This window comes from Paroedura picta, chromosome 11 (assembly GCF_049243985.1).
Source record: "Paroedura picta isolate Pp20150507F chromosome 11, Ppicta_v3.0, whole genome shotgun sequence".
NCBI lineage: Eukaryota > Metazoa > Chordata > Lepidosauria > Squamata > Gekkonidae > Paroedura > Paroedura picta.
The window spans coordinates 61,295,082-61,313,314 of NC_135379.1; the positions used below are offsets into that span (position 1 = coordinate 61,295,082).

Consider the following 18,233-nt stretch of genomic DNA (forward strand, 5'->3'; position numbering starts at 1 on the left):
AATAGCTCAACAAGTAATGATAAAATCCTATCCAGGTAAAAGAAAACTGACATTTTAAAGTATGACTGAGCCTTTAATTGCATGTTGGCCAAGGAGGAAAAAGAGCCCTGTCTCGTCCGCTGTAGCTTTGCTTCTTTGTCCGGGACGACCTGTGATGTTTCCCCCCACCCTCCAAAAAAAACTAGCCAGTTTAAATACTTCCACCTCCTGAGACTTGAGCAGGGGGGTCCTGGGAAAGCAGACAGCTGGCCTTCCGTGCCATGGAAGGGGGGGGGGGAGAAGAGATTCAAGGCCCAGGGGTCTCAAAAAGCAGGTAATTTTCCCCAGGTGGGTCTCTATCCTGCTCAGTACCGAATGAAATAATCCGTGGTTGCTTTATTTCACTCCCAACGACTGAAAAGAAGCAAGTTGTGAAGTTGATTCTTCTACACGAGGAGAAACGCCAAGAGCTGAGGCTCTGTCCAAGCTGATCCCAAAGAATTCCGTCTTAAAACCGGGAAAATGCTTCCGATGGGATTTTGCTACCAGGAGCAACAGAGTTTGGGTGCCCATGCCCCCAGGACAGGCTTCAGAGGGGGGAAATCTCTGGCGTGCCGAGCAGAGGCCCCACGTGGGAAGCAGGAGAGGATGGGCAGCCTCAGTCGCGGCTGGGCCACGAGACCCGGCAGCTGCCGTCCTGGGCGGTGTTATACGAGTCACAGTTTTTGCACTTCATGCCCAGAATATGGAATTGCACTGTGGATCGAGAACTGCAATCGTTGCAAAGAATCTGCAACCAAACAGAGAAAAAAAAATTTAATTGCATTACTGCTGTTATTAATTTCACCATTGGGCTATACGCAGAGATGGAAGTCATCAGTACAGAAACAGTCCAAAAGGTAACCATTTTAAATTTATTGACTAGGAATACCTTTTTGCTTATCTAAGAAAGAAGTGTTCATTGGCATCAGAAGGCCTTCCAGCTCCTTACATTAAATGGAATCAGAATTATTACAAGTAGGGACCTGGAAACCCCCCCCCCCAATTTCCTTTGTACCTTCTGTGAAAGTCCCCACATAAATTCTGTTTCCTTCTCAGTTATCAGTGTACCTACTTGAATCCACCCCCCATCTTCAGTTTTCTCTCCTTGACTCTCCCTGGGAAAACTCTGGCCCAGTTGCCGCTACTGGTCCCTGGGATAAAGTGACTTGGTACTACAGGCCTCCAGCCAGCACGTGGAGTAGAAGACTCAAGTGTGTTTCTTAGTTGTTCAACAATAATCGTAACACAATACAGCCAACAACAGAATGTTAGTTTGTTCACAGTAATTTTACGACCGCACACCTGCAGAGTGGGCATATCTGGATGGGAGAGGGCTCTGGGAGCCTGACAGATGTTGTCATTGACCTCACCTCAATGCCTGGCGGAAGAGCTTCCTTTTGCAGGCCCTGCAGAACTGTGGCTCTCTTCTGGGAGCTCATTCCACCAGGTGGGGGGGGGTGTTGGTGCTTGAGAAATGCAGAGCTCTTTGGGGGGGGAAGAGCAGAGAGGCAGTCCTTCAAGCACACAAGGCCACGTATGGCCTTGAAGGTGATTACCAAGACCTTAAGCCTGATCTGGAATTCAACCGGTATCTGGTGCAGCTGTTGGGAGCGTGGGCTGAATGTGGGCCCTCCAGGGAGTTCCTACGAAAAAACTGGCTGCCGTGTTTTGTACCAGTTGTATTTTCTAGAGCAGAGATAATGTTGGCCTGTGTGGAGCAAACTGAGGAAGTCTATTCTAGAGGTGACTGTTGCATGGATCACTGTGGCTAGGTGTTCTGGGGCCAGGTAGGGTGCTGGTACCTTGGCTTGGCACAGGTGGAAGAAAGGAAACAATTGGCTGGCCTTCCACAGCCTGAGCAGGCTGTTTAAAAGGATTTATTTCAATTATTGCGTATTCCCAAGTATAAGCCAAGGGGGGCTTTTTCAGTGTGAAAAAATGTTGTGAAAAACTCTGCTTATACTCGAGTATATACGGTACCTCAGAAACTTTCCGCTTCTTGGAAAGAAAGAAAAAAAAAAGGCAAGTGTCTCTATTCCTTAAGGCTGCAAAGGTATGTTTAAATGAAGCTTTCTCAACCAGGGTTTCATGAAACCCTGGGGTTTCTTGACAACTCTAGAAGGATTTTCTGAAAGGGTGGTAGTTAGTTAATTTTGAATACATTTTTAAATTTTGTTTATTGGGTGATATGACCACATATGGTCATGTCGACCCACCCCCTCCAATGGCCAATGATGGGCCTGGAGAGGGTAGGAAGGGGAGGGGCCCCAGGTGGGCATGTAGACAGCTCTGCTTCCCAACCATATTCTGAATGGTCGCACCACTTCTGGAATTTCTGGAGAATGTTTCAGGGGTTTCTCAATGGTAAAAAAGTTGAGAAAAGCTGGGCTGGAGAATCCTGTAAAATCTTATCTTAGAAACCATAATAATGGCCACGTAAAATTTTCAATGGTTGAAAGCGAGCTGCAATGCCAAGCATGACTCCATGCAACCATTTACCTAATTTTTGCTGCATATTTAATCATTGCAGATTAGCTATAATTTCAGATTAAGTAATGCCAAAAAAAAAAGAGAAAAGGAAAGATTTTTTAAAAAGTCACACCAATTTAGCAGATTCCCGTACAGGTTAGAGAGCCAAGCACCAGACTGAAGATCGCTCCTCCAGGATTCTGCAGTGCGGTGGGCCTTCTGGGGAGGCTGGCCCAGGGCAAGCTTCTTGTGGGGTGACATTCTGCACTGTTACGCAGCATCTACCACTTTACCTCCACCATCATGTTCTGATACTCCAAGGGCATCGGTGTCTGGGCTACTTCACTGTCCAGCCGTTGCCAGTAGCGGGTCATGTCCAAGGCCGAATGCATACACAAGGGGCATCTATAGCCTCTGGGAGAGAACAGACAGACACATTTGGGAACTAGCCAATAGACCTTGGCCGGGACCTGCATCCCCAACCAGCACTTCCCAGGGACAGGCAGGATTCCTTCCCTGGTTTATAGCCCAACCGCCTAGGCAATCTCAAGCATGCTCTACAACATGCAAGTTCCAGTCCCAAAGTGCAACGATGCCCTTAGAACACATGAAAGTTGATACTTACTCTTTCAGCATGTCTTCATAGCAAGTTCTAGATGAAGAAACACAGCAGCATTATTATATCCATTAACAAACAGATAACGAAATGAGTGGAAATGGAGGAGAGCAAATGTTATCCCAATCTTCACAAAAGAGATGAGAGATGACTCAGGAAACCATAGGCCAGTGAGTCAATCCTCCACAGTTTCTGGTTGGTGAGGATCATCTTCCGTGGGAGCTTGCATGGTGACTGGAGTTGGAAAGTGCCCTGCCTTCTGGACTCTTGCAGTTTTGTTGCCAGGGACTTTGATCTGTTAATATCTTCCGGGGGGGGACGCCCTGGGGACCAGGGGGGGGGGGGACAGGGAAGTGCATTGTGGATTGCACATGAGTCTAGTTCAAGATCCTCATTAATTGCTCCTGCTTGTGATCTTAATTCTTTTGTATCTTTGTTGCAGTTACTAGGGATGTAGGAGTGAGAGTTTAGATATTCTTCCTGAACATCTCTATTATCCGAATTTATGTTGGTTAAGTGTTCTAAGTTTTCTAAACCAGTGTTCCCCAACCACTGGGCCGCGGCCCAGTACCGGGCCATGAAGCCCTCGGTACTGGGCCGCGGCGGGGGGGGGGGGGGGAGAGAGGCGCGGGCGCTAGCGTGCCAGCTGGCGTGCCTACCCCGTGGCACGGCGCTCACTGTGCTGGGAGCGATCAGCAGCCTCCTGGTGCAGCAACGCTGCGCTGCGAGGGAGGGGAGGCGCAGACCCTGGGGACCGGGAAGCGCTGAAAGACAGACTGAAAATGGGGGAGACGGGGGGGGGGCAACACACACACACACACAGAGCATTTTTGAAGTTGCCTTGGTTGTGTTTTTAAAAGAAGCATGCCCACGGGCTGATCACTGCGACAGCACCAGGGGGACCGGGCTAAAAGCATTCCGCCTACTTCTTACACGGAGGGTACGCAGACGCATTTTTAAAGGACAAAATGGCACACACCCCCCGGAACACAAGTGGCGACTGGCGAAAGCGCATCTTGGGACTGACTTGGGCTTAGTTTTTACGACTTCAACTCCAGTTAGCGCTTGGAGCGCCATTGTTACCGTGGCCTCTTTTTCTACCCCTCCAGAGGTTGGTTGGGGGTTTGGGAGTCTTTGAGGAATTACTGCCATGTTGTTCTTGTGTGTGTGTGTGTTCCCCCCATCTCCCCCATTTTCAGTCTGAGGCGCGCCCCTCCCTCTCCCCGCCGCCAGATCCCCAGCCCGAAAAAGGTTGGGGTCCACTGTTCTAAACATTCTTCCATGGTGGAGCCATGTGATGACTCTGCCCACCACGCGGCAGCCCTGCTCTTTGCCCGCCGCCAACGTGCCTACCTTGCCTGTGGAGGAGGAGGCAGCCTGTGCTCCGGCCAGTGGCCGTGGCCTGTGCTCCCGGCAGCGGCCGCACCTTTCTCAAGGAGCGGCCGCCCGTTCCTGCAGCCTTCGCCGAGCCGCTGGAAAAACCCATTTTTACAAATGGGCTTTTCTACTAGTCTTCTATATAATTAAACACAGCTATCATATCACCTTTTGCCCTCCCCCAAGCTGCACATACCCAACTCTCTCCGCCTCTCCTTGTAAGGCAGGGATTCCAAGCCCTCAACCACCCCAGTCACCCTTCTATGAACACGGTCTAATTTAGTAATATCCTTCTGCAAAACTGGACACAGTACTCCAAATGAGGTCTAACCAATGCGGAATAGAGTGGTATTATTTATTTATTTATAACTTCCCTTCCTATCGATTCTATGCTCCTAAGAAGGCATCCTAATGTCACGCTAGCCTTCTTAGCAGCCATGTTACACTGTTGGCTCAAATTCAACTTACTGTCCACCAGAACCCCTAAGTGCCTTTCACGTGTATTACCATCAAGTTATGCATCACATTTTTATTGCCTAAATATAATACTTCACAGTTCTCCCTAATAAAATTCATTTTGTTAGCTATGGCCCAATGTTCCAATATTTCCAGATTTTCTTGAAGAGTCCTTTCCTCCACCCAATTTAGTGTCACCTGCAATTCTGGTCCGTGTATCCTCTATTACTTTATCCAAATCATTCCTGAAAATGTTAAACAATACTAGCCTCAGCACAGAACCCTGCAGTACCCCTTGGTCACCTCCCTCCAAGATGAACCACTGATGAGGACCCTTTGGGTTCCATCAGCCAGCCAATTACAAGTCCAGGAAACAGTCTTACCGATGAAGAAGATGTCCACAGGGCAAGACATGAGCACCCACTCGTGAGGTATGAATGTCCTGTTTTAAGAAACAAAAATGAGGTTTTCCACATACATCAAAGGAAACACTTGCAAATAAAACAGCACATTATATTAAGAAAGTTACCTCCAAGCAAATCGGACAATCTTGCCTTGAGACATTCTCAATGCACTGTGTAAACAAAAACAGAGAGAGGGGAGATTTCTTCCTCTTTAAACAGATACACCATCAACGTTAATTCTGCAATGGTGGCACACCAAGGGAGTGGGGGGGGGGGGGGGTTTGCAGGAAAGTCCAAACCGAGCAAAATGCTCTGGGATCAGCTAAGCTTCCCTTTTCTCCAAAACTCAGGCAAACTTCCCTAAACAGACCTTGCTGTCAGCGGCTCCCGCAAGTGCCGGTCTGCATGTATTTTTCTCCCAAAGAAAGCATTCCTGTCTCCTGTTCTTGCAGACAACAGTGAAGGTGTTGCAGCAAGACAAAACCACCTTCCCATTCTTAATTTCTCTCCCATTTCCACTTTTCCCATTCACTTCTGTCTCCCTTCACCTAATTTTCCCGTGGCCCCTCCCTTTTCACTTTTTGGTCTCAATACCTTTATCACTGTCTTGCTTAGTGACAGGATATATTTAAGAGTGGTACAGTAGCAAACCATTGTCAATATAATGCGAGATCCATTTTACTGGTTCTGTTGGGCGTGCAAAAATGCCACTCATTCAGTTTTTACTGCAGAGATTCTCTTGCTCGACTTTAGTCCTTTGGAATCCACAAAGGACTGTTGATTCCTGTCTTGTGTGTGACCCCGCAGGGCTCCCAGGGCAAGAGGTGGTTTGACACTGCCTGCCTGCCTCCCCATCGGCCCTGAGCTGGTCCTAGGGCTACCCAGGCCATGGCCAGGCTGGGAGTCACATGACTGGCCCAGAGCCTGAGTGGAGATGGAGATCTGAATTTCCCACCATACCAGCCTGCAGGATGGAACAGCATATTGGAATTCGGATTTTTCTTTTTTACTGGCATGATTATATACATGAAATTCAATACATTTTTCACTGCCTGCCTGCTTTTTTCTGACCACTGAACACAAAGTTTGGATCCAGTGGGACCTTGAAGGCCAAACTTTGTTCTGCTGGTTCAGAGCAAGATGGCTACCCACCTGAATCTCTTCTCTGGCCACTATTATTATTATTTCATAATTATTAATTTAAAAAATTTTGTCCTCTAGAGTGGTGGTCCCCAACCACCGGGCCATGGCCCGGTGCCGGGCGATGAAGGCCCGGGCACTGAGCCACGGCTCCCTGCCTCTCCAGGGCTGTGCCAGGCCACGCATGTGCGTTTGCTCCATGCACAGCCACAAGCACTCAGGCGCGACACTCCCGCGCATGCATGCACGGCCGGGGCGTCTCGCATGCGCACGTGCACCATGCGCAGCCACAAACGTGCATGCGTGACACACACGCGCATGCGCGTTTGCGGCCGTGCATGGTGCACGTGCGCATGCACGACCCAGCCACGCATGGTGCATGCATGTCATGTGCAGCCGGGCGATCGCCCTCCCAGTTGCCGCCGGTCCACAGCCTGGAAAAGGTTGCGGACCACTACTCTAGAGGAGGGGCCATGACCTGGATTGTCCCTGCTTATCCAGAGATCATCAGATTTCAGAAGTTAGGCCAGGCTGACATGAAGGCAGACGCAGGCAACCCACCTCTGAACACCTCTTGCCTTCTTGGAATTCCTGCATGGTTGCCATAAGTCAGTTGCGACCTGATGGCAACCCCCCCCAAAAAAAAAAAAAAAAAAAACCACAGGGTGGGGGGTGAGGCAAAGCTCTCTAATTTCCCCGGAGGGTTGACAAGAAGGACAGTATATCTGCTCCAGCTTGCAGGTGCCTGTAACTGGGTCTCCTCCTTATTTCTTTCAAGGCCAGATTCAAGAATACTGTCATTAGCTACATTTGGAAACCTGAGCTCAGTTCAGTAACTGAACTGCTCCAGTGAGCAGCTTCAGTTTTTTAATTCACTTGACACCAGAGAGCAAGAGACTATAATTAAGCCTTAGCCAAGAAGGAAGCCATACTTAACTTTATGGTTCCATAAGACAGCAGCCCTGACTAAAGCTTCATTGCAATGGATCTCTACGTAGAAGATGCTTAAGCCTCTAGTCTGGACTCTGATTTTCCAAATATAGGGGACCATGTAATGCCAGGCACTAAAGTATTAGATACAAAAGTTAGTCTTTATTATTGACAGAACTTAAACAGTTCCACAGGGCCTGCAAAAGGGAGCTCCTCTGCCAGGAATTTGGTTGAGGTCGACCCAAACCATCGCTTCCAATTTGCCCCCAAGCTCCCCCCCCTACTACTACTACGACTGACACCAATCTGCCTAACCCACTGGGCCCCAGTAAGAGTTGAGCTGAGGCTCTTGCAATTCCATTTCTAATGTTATTGTTATGATCATGTTAAGTTATTGTTATGTTATTACTGTTATCACCTGTTACCATAGGTTATCTGTATCTTTTCTTGTTCCCTGTAAACCGCCCTTAGTCTTTGGGGGGGGGGGGGGAAGAAAGAAAGAATTTTGCTAGTGAATTCTAAAGAATGTGTTGCCTAGTGATACACTTAAAAATCATTCAATAAACCTTGCTTTAATTCACCAGTCACAGCTAGAGATCTCTTTTGCTTCATTTTAAATTACTGACATTTAAAATCTTCCATTTAATACCTTGTGATTCCCTTGGAGAGTCAGAGGCAAGCACAAGTTACATTTGGAACAGTGGAAGAATTCTTCTTTGGGACCAATCCTGAGAAGAAAAGCATGTGAATAGGTATAGTGCATAACGGGCTATTCTATTCAGCTCACAAATAATTTACAAGCTACTCCTCATCTCTCCCTCCATTTGGATTCCACAGCTAGCACACACATGCGTTCTTGCTGCGGCTGCCATGACGACTTGCTTGGGACCAGAATGAAGACAGTCACAAGGGACTAAGGAGCAGACCACCAAGCCACTGTATTGCCAGCTGTTGGGGGGAAAGACCACCAGAATGAGGCCTGACTTTGACACTGAGATCCAATCACCATAAATTAATGTCCCAAGCTCTCAGGGGCCCAATTGAGATTGGCAACCTGGAATGGGGGGGGGGGGGAGGAGGTTTCAGCCTTCCACCCAAGGCCATGGCATGAAAATCAGGCCCCATCACACTCTGAAATTAATTCCTCTGCTCCTAACCTCTGACTTTTGGCCTCAAAGTCAGGTTAGGGGAAACTGCAGTCTTACATGTTACAGATCATAATGTGAATTATCTGGGTAGGATCAAAAGTGTTGCTCTGTCAGGGAAGACAGAGACACCCTCAAATTAATTATGTCATTATCCTGCACAAGACACGCTGGGCACGCTTTGGGGATCAATAGACTGGGTAAAAATGAAATTAATCAAAAGGAAGCTAGATGGACAAAGGTCTGCAATGATGAAAACCAAGTGTTTTTGTGGCCCCAACAGTACCCACCCCCACCCCAATCTGCACACCAAGTACATTCAGAACACATTCATTGTGATATTGGCACTTTCTGCCTCGAGGACCTTCAGAAAGTTAGCAGACGCTAACCTGGAGAACAGGGCTCGGTCCCCTGCTTCTCCACCTGAAGCCTGCTGGTGGGTGACCCTGGGCCAGTCCCAGTTCTCTCAGAGCTTACTCAGCCTCACAGGGGGCCTGTTGCGGGGAAAGGAAGGGAAGGCGCTCTGAGAAAAGGGGAGTGTGAAAAGCAGCTCTTCTCCTATTCCAGCATTCATTCCTGTGCATGCAAAAATCCTATTCCCAATGTCTAGTGCAGGGGTAGTCAAACTGCGGCCCTCCAGATGTCCATGGACTACAATTACCAGAAATCCCTGCCAGCGAAGGCTGGCAGGGGCTCATGGGAATTGTAGTCCATGGACATCTGGAGGGCCGCAGTTTGACTACCCCTCTAGTATAGCACATTCCCCAGGAGCGAAGAAAAGACTGGGGGGCGGGGGGGGTAGAGATGCGCGCGCAGGAGGCGCCCCCCCCCCCACCGGCCGGCCTCTGAGCGCACCTGCAAATGCCGCAGGCCTCGCAGTGGAACTGCTTCCTGTCGGCGTCGAAGAGGTGGCAGGTGCCGCAGAAGTACTCGCCGAAGACCAGCTGGCAGCCCTCGCACCGCTGCTGCGCCTGCGGGAGACCCCAAGAGGCCACGGGCTCAGCCCGGGAGGACGCCCCCCCCCCTCGCCCGCCCGCCCGCCTGCCCCGGGGCCCACCCGGCAGGGCTGTCGTGCGGCTCACCTGCTGGACGCGGCGGCAGCGGGCGCAGCGCACCTCCCGCACGCGGAAGCGGTCCAGGGCGTGGTCCTCGCCGGCGTCGTGGCACAGGCGGCACACGTAGAAGCGCCCGCAGCAGGCCGCCTGGGGGGAGCGGAGAGGGCTCAGCGGCGGCCGCCCCGGACGGAGGAAGCAGGGGAGGAAAGGGGCCCGGGGCCACCCCCACTCACCCACCTTCAGCAGGCAGCCGCGGCGGTAGTGCTCGCAGCCCCCGGGCTCCACCGAAGACGCCTCCGACGCCGCCATCTTGCCTCCCTCGCTTCGCCAGGCCGTGAGGCGCAGGCGCGCGGGCTCGGCCGGCCCCCTGGAGAGCGGCTCCTGCCCGGACCAATAGCGGGCCAATAGCGGGCCAATAGCGGGCGGGCGGGCGGGGGCGGGCCCAGCGCTCCCGGCCAATGGGTCACGCGAGCGAGGGAGGGAGGGGCCGTGTGCGGCGTGCTCCCTTCTCCACGCGGCCTCTTCCCTGGAGCGCGCTGCGCCTTCGCGATCGGGCCTGGAGCAGGCCGCGAGGAGGCTCGCAGGGGTAGTCAAACTGCGGCCCTCCAGATGTCCATGGACTACAATTCCCAGGAGCCCCTGCCAGCATTCGCTGGCGAATGCTGTCAGGGGCTCCTGGGAATTGTAGTCCATGGACATCTGGAGGGCCGCAGTTTGACTCCCCCTGCTCTAGAGCAGGGGGAGTCAACCTCTGGCCCTCCATATGTTCATGGACTACCGTTCCCATGAGCCCCTGCCAGCGTTTGCTGGCAGGGGCTCCTGGGAATGGTAGTCCACGAACACCGGGAGGGCCACAAGTTGACTGCCCCTGGTCTTGACTCTCTTTTCAGTGCACTCCAGAAAGCCTCTCAGCCTTCTTGGCCTGTCCTGGCGAGTTCCCTCCTTCAGGGCTCAGCTCCCCCCTTAATTATTAGGAATGGAGCCCCCCCCCCAAGGGTACCACACCCTGGAATATGACCAGTGACACCCAGACCCTCTGGACTGCATTCTGTGGTGCTAGGAGCCCTGAATAGGCACCTAATGACAGACCTCATTGTGGGACAAGAACAGCACCTGTGTGCTGTCCAAGCAAGACTCTGAATTATGGACCTTTGCTGTGGCCTAGACATAAGGCAAAGTCAGGCCAACGTGTCTTTGCAAAGCATCCGTGCAGCTTGGCATGACTGACTGACTGACCTCCTGAACCCTGCAGCCGTGAGAAACAGGCATGCACAGCGCTGGCAACTTCAAAGAGCATCTTCCATCCTGACTTCCCCACACCCCAATTAAACATGCAGATCTCAGAAGAAACTTCTGACCTTTGAAATCCCCCTTCCCATCCACCCAACCTAACGCCAGCTTGCCAAGAGAATTAGTGCTCTCTATAGTCATTCAAGATCATTCTCTTTGATCTGGACATCCTGGATAAATTAACCTTTTGGGCACACATCAAAAGGAAGTGGCTGCACCCTTTTGTCCAAAGCCTACTTTTTGCCTATGTGACTTTTACTACGTATCTGGCTAAGGAAAGGCTACAAAAACCCTTCCTTGGAGCCCCTCGTGCACTTACTCTCTCACACCCAACTCAGAGGCTGGCCCATTTGTGGTCCTTTGAAACCCCCTTCACCAAGGCATCCAACTTCTCCATATAGGTAATTGTATGGTTCTGCTTCCCCCCCTTAGAACTTAGCCATTTCTTATTGTTTTCTGCTGTGATTGTGTAGTGTTGGTCTATGTCTTATTTTTAAAATAAAGCATACACCTTATTATTAATCATTATTTGTATCCCGTGGATTTCTACAAGAATTAATCACCTCATTAACACAGCAAACAGATTAGGCTACTTATCCCTTGTGCATAGCTAAATTCCCCAAAAATTTTGATAGAGCATAAGGGGTACTTGAGCATTTTGCTTAACACCTTACCAATTTAATATCAAGCTGGAGCTTTGACCCCAGCCTCTGGCAGTCTAGCTGGAGGATCTTTAGGGGGCCACAACTGTGGGGGTCCCTGTGTGAGAGAAGCCTTGTAGGCCATCAGGAAAGGATGGTTCTAAGGGAGACTCCCTCTGGCTCATGCTGTGCAGCAAGTTGCCAGCCAAAATGCATTGAATTCTGAAGACTCCCTCTGGCTCATGCCGTCATTTTGTCTTTCCAAACCAGTAATTTTGATCTCTCTAGCTCTGCTTCAACAGAGGAATGGCAGCCCCTGGCTCTCTTCCCTCTGTACTTGTGGTCTGCTGTGCAAACATTGTGGTCTGCGCATGTTTTTATACCAGCTCAGCACTGGGGCAGATTCTGAGTCACAGGCTCTTTGGACAGCCACACTTCTCAGAGGCTCTGAGGGTGGAATATGTCTCTCCAGCTGGTGACTTCCTTCTGGGGCCGGGGGCTCGTGGTCTGGCTTGCCTTGTGCATGATAGACGGTAAGACGGTCCCTGATGGCTCTTGGTTCACTTCCCGTCTGGAGCAGGCTGACCTCAGGTGTCTCCTCACTCTGATCAGCTCTTGTCCCGTGTCAGGGCAGGGATGAGGGCCAGCAGAGGGCTTGGTCTATTTAAGACCCCCTCCTAGATCCTGTTAAGCCCTTCTGAAGCATAACTGGAGTTTGCTTAGCAATCCTGGTCAGGAAGCAAGAGTAGCTGTGTCTGGATGCCTGCCCTACCTCAATTCCTTCCTTCCAGGCAGCTCAGGGTGCTGTATGGTTATCCTGTTCTGTCCTCACCAAGATCCTGTGAGGTAGATTAGCATGAAGACAGGAAGGAGGTTCCTCCTATCTACTCTCTATGCATGATCAGTCTGAAGGTGCTTTCTCTCGCATTCTCCCTTCAAAGAGCTCAGAAGGATGTGCAATGCCTTCCTTCTATCCCCACAACCCACCCTGTGAGATAGGTGAGGCCAGAAGGCTTCTGTGGTTGAGTGTGGGATTCAGACCTGGGTCTCCCAAATCTTCATCTGACATTCTAGCCACTGTATCCTATGCTGGCTCACAAGGGGGACTGAAGTGTTGACCAGTGTTGCTTATTTTTTTTATCCTTTTGTGGTTACTCTTGGATTAATCAGTGATAATCAGAGTTAGTGATCATTCTTTGTTTGGTTAATATCCTTTTACTTGTTAATATTTTTTAAATATGAAAATACTAATATTTAGATTTGAGATTTGAGAAAATTAGTTTGTAAAAAGATTACTGGATGAACCTGGATCAAAAGGATGGCCTTACTTTCCCAGCATTCTTTCCCCCCCCAGAATGTATCACTTTTATGACATAAAAGAAAAAGACAGAAAGCATTCTCAAAATTTTATTTTGTGGGTATCGTAAAAAGAGTATATTGAGGCAGTAAGATCTGTGTGTGTTTTTGTGTATGTTTCTGCACATTTTGATATAGGAATAATTTTTATTGCTATTTTGTGATAGTTGACAACATGAGAAGACATTGTTGAAACAATTTTGGAGTTACATTTTCTGTAACAATGAGTGTTTTATATGTTGAGTTTACTTTGTGATGCTACTATTTATTAAATTACATCTATGTCTTTTTAAAAGAATAGATTGAATTATACCCTTTTTCATCAACTTTTTTTTGGGGGGGGGGGCTTTTTCACTATGGAGGTAAAAAATATCACCAGAAAAATACCGTCCTGTTAAGCCTCTCTTGAAGGGACAGGACAGTTTTTTTTTTAAAGGGTTGACACTTTTGGGCTCTTTAAAATGCCTTCATTTTGGGTAGGAAAATTAGGAATATTCCTAGTCAATAACAATTATCACAGCTTAACTAGTCGAGCTGTTTAAAATGAGATGTCTCCATATCACCAGTGAGACACTGGTACTTGGCCAGAATGAATTCTGCCATTGAGCCTTCCACTTGGCTGCTCCAGCCCTGAAAGGAGTGGAGGGAGGGAGGTCCCAAGAAAGGATCCTACCTCTGGCAAACCTGCACAGCCCACCCTGTCACAGTGCCCTTCCCCCAGCCGGAGCTCTGAGGCCTTTCCTGACTCTTCCTCTGAGGGTGCTGGGGGGCTGCGAGCAGTGCCAATTTAATGACCAGCTACACTTCAAGAGAGGGGGAAGCCAATTCTGTCTCCTGCCCTGGGGAAAGCCCTGTCCCCATTCCGAAAACACCCAATAGGAGGAGGAAGAGAAGGGCTTGCAAAAGGACTCTCAGAGCCCTGGACTGAATTGTCCCTGTGCGCATCCTGCCAAAGGGACGTCCTTAACGTGCAAGTTGGGGCCGGCAGGATCAGGGCAAAGGGTATGCTCTGCTATTGGGCTCTGAGCCATTCACTTAATATTTGATTTGCTGGTGTTTTTTGCTGGCCTTTCTAGGAAAAGATCCAGGTCCAACTCCTGGTGAAGAAAACAGAGATGTCGCAGGTGAACTTGGCAAGGCAGATGAATGGGTTATCAATTCTGACCTATCAACTGAATGTGGCTCTCGGAGTAAGTACGGAAAAGAAATCAACAATCCATGAAGACGTGATTTAAGGAATAGAGAGCCAATGTCACAGTTTACTAATCTCATAGTGGTCTGTGGTTGCAATCCTAAGAAGATCTACTTGGAACTAAGTCCCCTCCCATGTGCTGTGGGAAATGTTCTTAGTATTGGAGCCCATACATGATATGCCCAACATGTGTCAGGTCACAGGTGCATGATCATATGCACTGTTCAATGTACACTGGGGGAATTCAATTTAAGGGGGGCAGCTTCAGTGTGTCCCCCCTGCTCTTGCCAGTGAGAAGGGAGGCTGGGATGGGGGCTTTTTTAGTCCTCTCCCATAGCTCCCCATGCCCAAGAAAGACACGGGGTGCCAGAGAAAAGGGGCAAAATGTCTCCAGTTTTGCTGGCATAGGAAGCCTCTTCTTGTCCCTTGCAGCAGCAAGCCAGCCAACAAGGGCTTTGCATGGTGACTTGCCCTGCTGTATGTCTGCCTGCAACTCCAGCCTGGGTCAGGGGTGTTGTGTGGCTAAGGCCAAGTGAAGGCAATCCACCTGTGTGTACAGAACATCAGAGAAACCTGTTGCTTCACCCACTACAAGGGTTCTTGGGAGTCATATAGTGGCGAAGCCACCGGAAGACCAAAGCTACGGGGGGGGGGGGTCAGATTAATGGTGGGGTCTGGAATTGCACTCCCATATAAGGGTGGAAGAAGGCAGGAAAATGCACAATTTTGAAAGTGTGGGAAGGTCATGCACAGAAAAGGTCTAAAGTGAAGTTATTTTTAAAGTTGCAGTCTGCACAAGGGGGGAAATGTTCATAAGTAAAATGAATTTGTATTCACTACAGAGCTAACTAAGAGATCCAGCCCTTCGGATATCACGTGGCTCAGAGACACCAACTGCCAGATTGTCTCAGTAACCACGGCACTGCCGGAAGACACCCCCTCACGAGGTTCAACCAAAGATTCTAGGAAGGCCGCAACTCGGCGCGTAAAAGCAGCTTCCCCCCCGGAAGGACCCCGGCTCTTGTATTTCATGCCCTACCTACCACACAGGCCGCACGCAGCCTACAACGTTTTGCTTCCTATGAACAAAGGTCCCAGTGGCCTTAATGCTGTCTGGTACTACAAATCTCTAGGAGAGGACTCCTCGGAAGAAAAAAGAAGGAAAAGGGACACGCTTCCAACCAGCCAGAAATGGAACCCCATTTCTCTCGAGGGAAATTTCCAGTAACAGTAATACATTATGCAGTTCAGCCATTAAAATAAAGAGACCAAAGAACAGCTTGAAAGACAGCAAAGACTTTCCCTACAACTTTTGCACATCCTGAAGAGTTCCTTCTGAATAGATTAAGTCAGGAGAAGATCGCTTTCTGGTGGTCAGGATCCAGTTGGGCCAGGTTTTCGCATGATGAACTCAATTGTTTCTGTTATAGTCCTAGCAGAGGTTGTGGCTCGTTCTATTGGTGCAAGAATGGAATGTTTTGGCCCATATCCTCTCTTCATGGTGTGCTGCTTTTCAAAATCTGGTTCAACCTGCAACTGTTAAGGAATCTTCTGAGGCTGAAACTGCATCGTAGAGAGAACAAGTAGGTTGCTTAAAGGATGTGACTTTTCTGGAGGAAATTATCAGATAACATAGATGCATGGCACCTCCTTCTTTTGTCCCACAACTCGAATTCAGGATCATCTGCTCCATCAGACTGCCCAAATATCTCACGGCTTCCCAGCAGCACCAAGATAGCAGCTGGAAGGAAAAGCTTCTCAAAAGCCTTCTTGATGACACTGTTTGTCTCTAGAGGCACAAGAGGGCTGCTCAGAGCAACGGAGCCCAGCCTCTGAGGCACAGAAAGGCAAATGAGACAAAATCCGAGTACTTGTCGGAGCAGCGCCACAAACTGCTGATTGAGTGCCCACAACCACAGGCAATGGCTGGTCATAGGGGAGTGAACTGTGACAAATAAGGACCAGGATTGACTGACTACTCTGCACTGAATATGCACCAAGAGGAGCAGGGTCACGTCCACTGCATATCTGCAGCCAGCCCTTCTGTGGTTGAGAATTCTGAAACAAGAAGCAGGATCCTGCCCACATGGAAGCAGAGAAACAGGAGTGTCACGGCAGAGATTCAGCTGAAGGTGTGGCTGTTGGGCAAACCATTCTGCACTCCTCAATGTCCAGTCAAGAGTTCTGTGGATCATTGCCCTCCTCCACAAGGCCTCCATGCAGAACACCCAGAGACCATTGTGACCCCTGGGGGAAACATTGCTGTTCTGGCAAAGGGAGGGGAGGGGGGCTGCACTTGCCCAGGCCTACTGGGAGCAAGTTGAGCCCTGGCAGCCCCTTGAAATGTGTTTGGTGAATTAGATCTGGGCTCACTAGACACAGCTGTCTTCCCCCCAGTCATTAAGACATAGTACAATTAGTTCAAACTAATGCCAACACACTCCACTCCCCCGATGTCCAGTGCAGGAAGAGCCCTGTAGGAGAAAGCCACCCGGGCCTGCAAGACAGAGGTCTTCCACCAGGTTTATGGTTGAGGCCGGCACACTGAAGATCTTGGCTCTCCCTTCATCGAGCCCTACTCGGTTATTATAGGCGGATTAAAGAAGATCAGCCCCTCTGTCCACCCACAAGGCCCATTAGTGGATAGAAGTGGGTTGTTTGATGCAGAGTATTGGATGATATTTGACTGATGGATTGGGTTTTAGTCTGTTTTAAATTGTTTTATGGGTTTTATTGGATGGTTTTATGCTTATTGTTATCCGCCACGAGTCTCCGTGGGAGTGGCGGGATAAAAATATAACAAATAAATGAATGTGTTTTAAATCGTTTTATAATGTCTATTCATTATTAATTTACTAGCTTCAAAGCCTGTTCCTCAGAACGAGCCTTGAAAGGGCCCCCTCCCTTGGGCCCCGGCCAGGCAGCTTAAGGTGGCCTTGGGCGGCAGCTCGCAGCCGGATCAAGTGGGGCAGGCGAGGGCTGGGCAGCTCGTTAGCAGGTCCAGGATGGAGCTCCTTAGCAGGCAGTCAGCAGGCGGGAGGCCCTTGTTAGGAGGCCCAGCCTAGCAGGCCAGGAGCCCTTGTTAGCAGGCCCAGCCTAGCAGTGCAAGAGGCCCTCGTTAGCAGGTTCTGCTTAGCAGGCCAAAAGTCCCTCATTAGCAAGCCCTCCACCACAACCCTTTGCCCAGGGCCCTCTCCCCTTACCTGCTGCTGGCTCCAGGCACTGAGGCGCATCTGAGAGCAAAGAGGCTAGAGTCCAGGGACGGAGGGCGGGAGCTGCAGGGGCAACTTGGACAGCTGGACACGTCCCACCCCCCAGGCTGTTTCACAAATATATAGAGGAACCATGGATAAGGATGTTAGTGTTTATTGTTGTTCACTGCCCTCAGCAAGCCTGCCAGGAAAATGGCATTCAAATCAAATCAAAACGAACACCAGATTGGTACAATTGGTAAATACCCTGGGGCACTGATGACATAGTGAGTTCATATTGTAGAGATGTAGAAGTAGCTTCCTTTAAGCCCACCACTGAGAACCAGAGATAAGAGAGGAATCAGATTCTGGAAAGATAACATTCTAAATTTTTGCATCTAAATGTACTTGCTCAGACTTCAGAATACAAGAATCTTGTGTGGGAGGGCTGGGGCCTAGTGAAGTGATACCATGCTTTTGGAGCAGAGATGAGACCTGTTCTTCCAAAATTGAGGCTCGTGGACTGACAAACAAGAAACGAGTAGCATTACGACCACAATGAGATTTATTTAAACCACCAAATTTTATTATGGATAAAGCCATCAATGTTTTTTTTTTAAATGTGATTTATTGTGAACCACTGCTAACCAGCTGTGCTGGGAGCGATGGTACAGAAGTATAATTAATAAAATTTTTAAAAAATAGCTACCCAACTGTTAGAAGTTATAAATTCCCAAACATGGGCCAGATGCATCAGGTGGTTCTTGAAACCAACAACACAATATAGTCACAGGGTCCCTGTGCCCCTAGATTGTTCCTCCTATTTTGAGGAGTATAAGTGTTTCTTTGTGCAGGCGGGAATGGCTGAACTCTCAGGTCCTGAGACCTGTAGATATGATAGCCCTGGTCCCTGTAGAGGTTCTGTACCGATATCTTTGTCCAGGCTGTGC

At 49.4% G+C, this 18,233-nt stretch overlaps 1 protein-coding gene and 1 long non-coding RNA gene across 2 annotated transcripts; one reads left to right on the forward strand and one right to left on the reverse strand.

Annotated features, from left to right (window-relative positions):
- Positions 1–52: 52 nt before the first annotated feature.
- Positions 53–10,020, reverse strand: RCHY1 (ring finger and CHY zinc finger domain containing 1). Its single transcript, XM_077304737.1, has 9 exons — positions 9,851–10,020; positions 9,641–9,760; positions 9,414–9,529; positions 8,063–8,141; positions 5,469–5,513; positions 5,323–5,381; positions 3,116–3,142; positions 2,784–2,904; positions 53–769 (listed from the first exon to the last, which is right to left on the reverse strand). The coding sequence occupies exons 1-9, from the start codon at positions 9,920–9,922 to the stop codon at positions 638–640; spliced, it is 771 nt and encodes a 256-aa protein (XP_077160852.1). The 5' UTR covers positions 9,923–10,020; the 3' UTR covers positions 53–637.
- A 1,937-nt stretch (positions 10,021–11,957) lies between these two features.
- On the forward strand, positions 11,958–16,912 carry LOC143820766 (uncharacterized). The gene is made up of 3 exons (XR_013225497.1): positions 11,958–12,077; positions 13,977–14,090; positions 14,935–16,912. It is a non-coding gene; the product is annotated as an uncharacterized LOC143820766 (long non-coding RNA).
- Positions 16,913–18,233: the final 1,321 nt, after the last annotated feature.

Bases quoted from the DNA above. Each gene is read 5' to 3' on its own strand.
- RCHY1 (XM_077304737.1), bottom strand. From the start codon at position 9,922: ATGGCGGCGTCGGAGGCGTCTTCGGTGGAGCCCGGGGGCTGCGAGCAC. The intron at 5,514-8,062 runs GTATTAAATGGA...TTGTTTACACAG, and splicing joins CTCTCCAAGGGAATCACAAG to TGCATTGAGAATGTCTCAAG. The intron at 3,143-5,322 runs GTAAGACTGTTT...TTCTTCATCTAG, and splicing joins TGTGGACATCTTCTTCATCG to AACTTGCTATGAAGACATGC.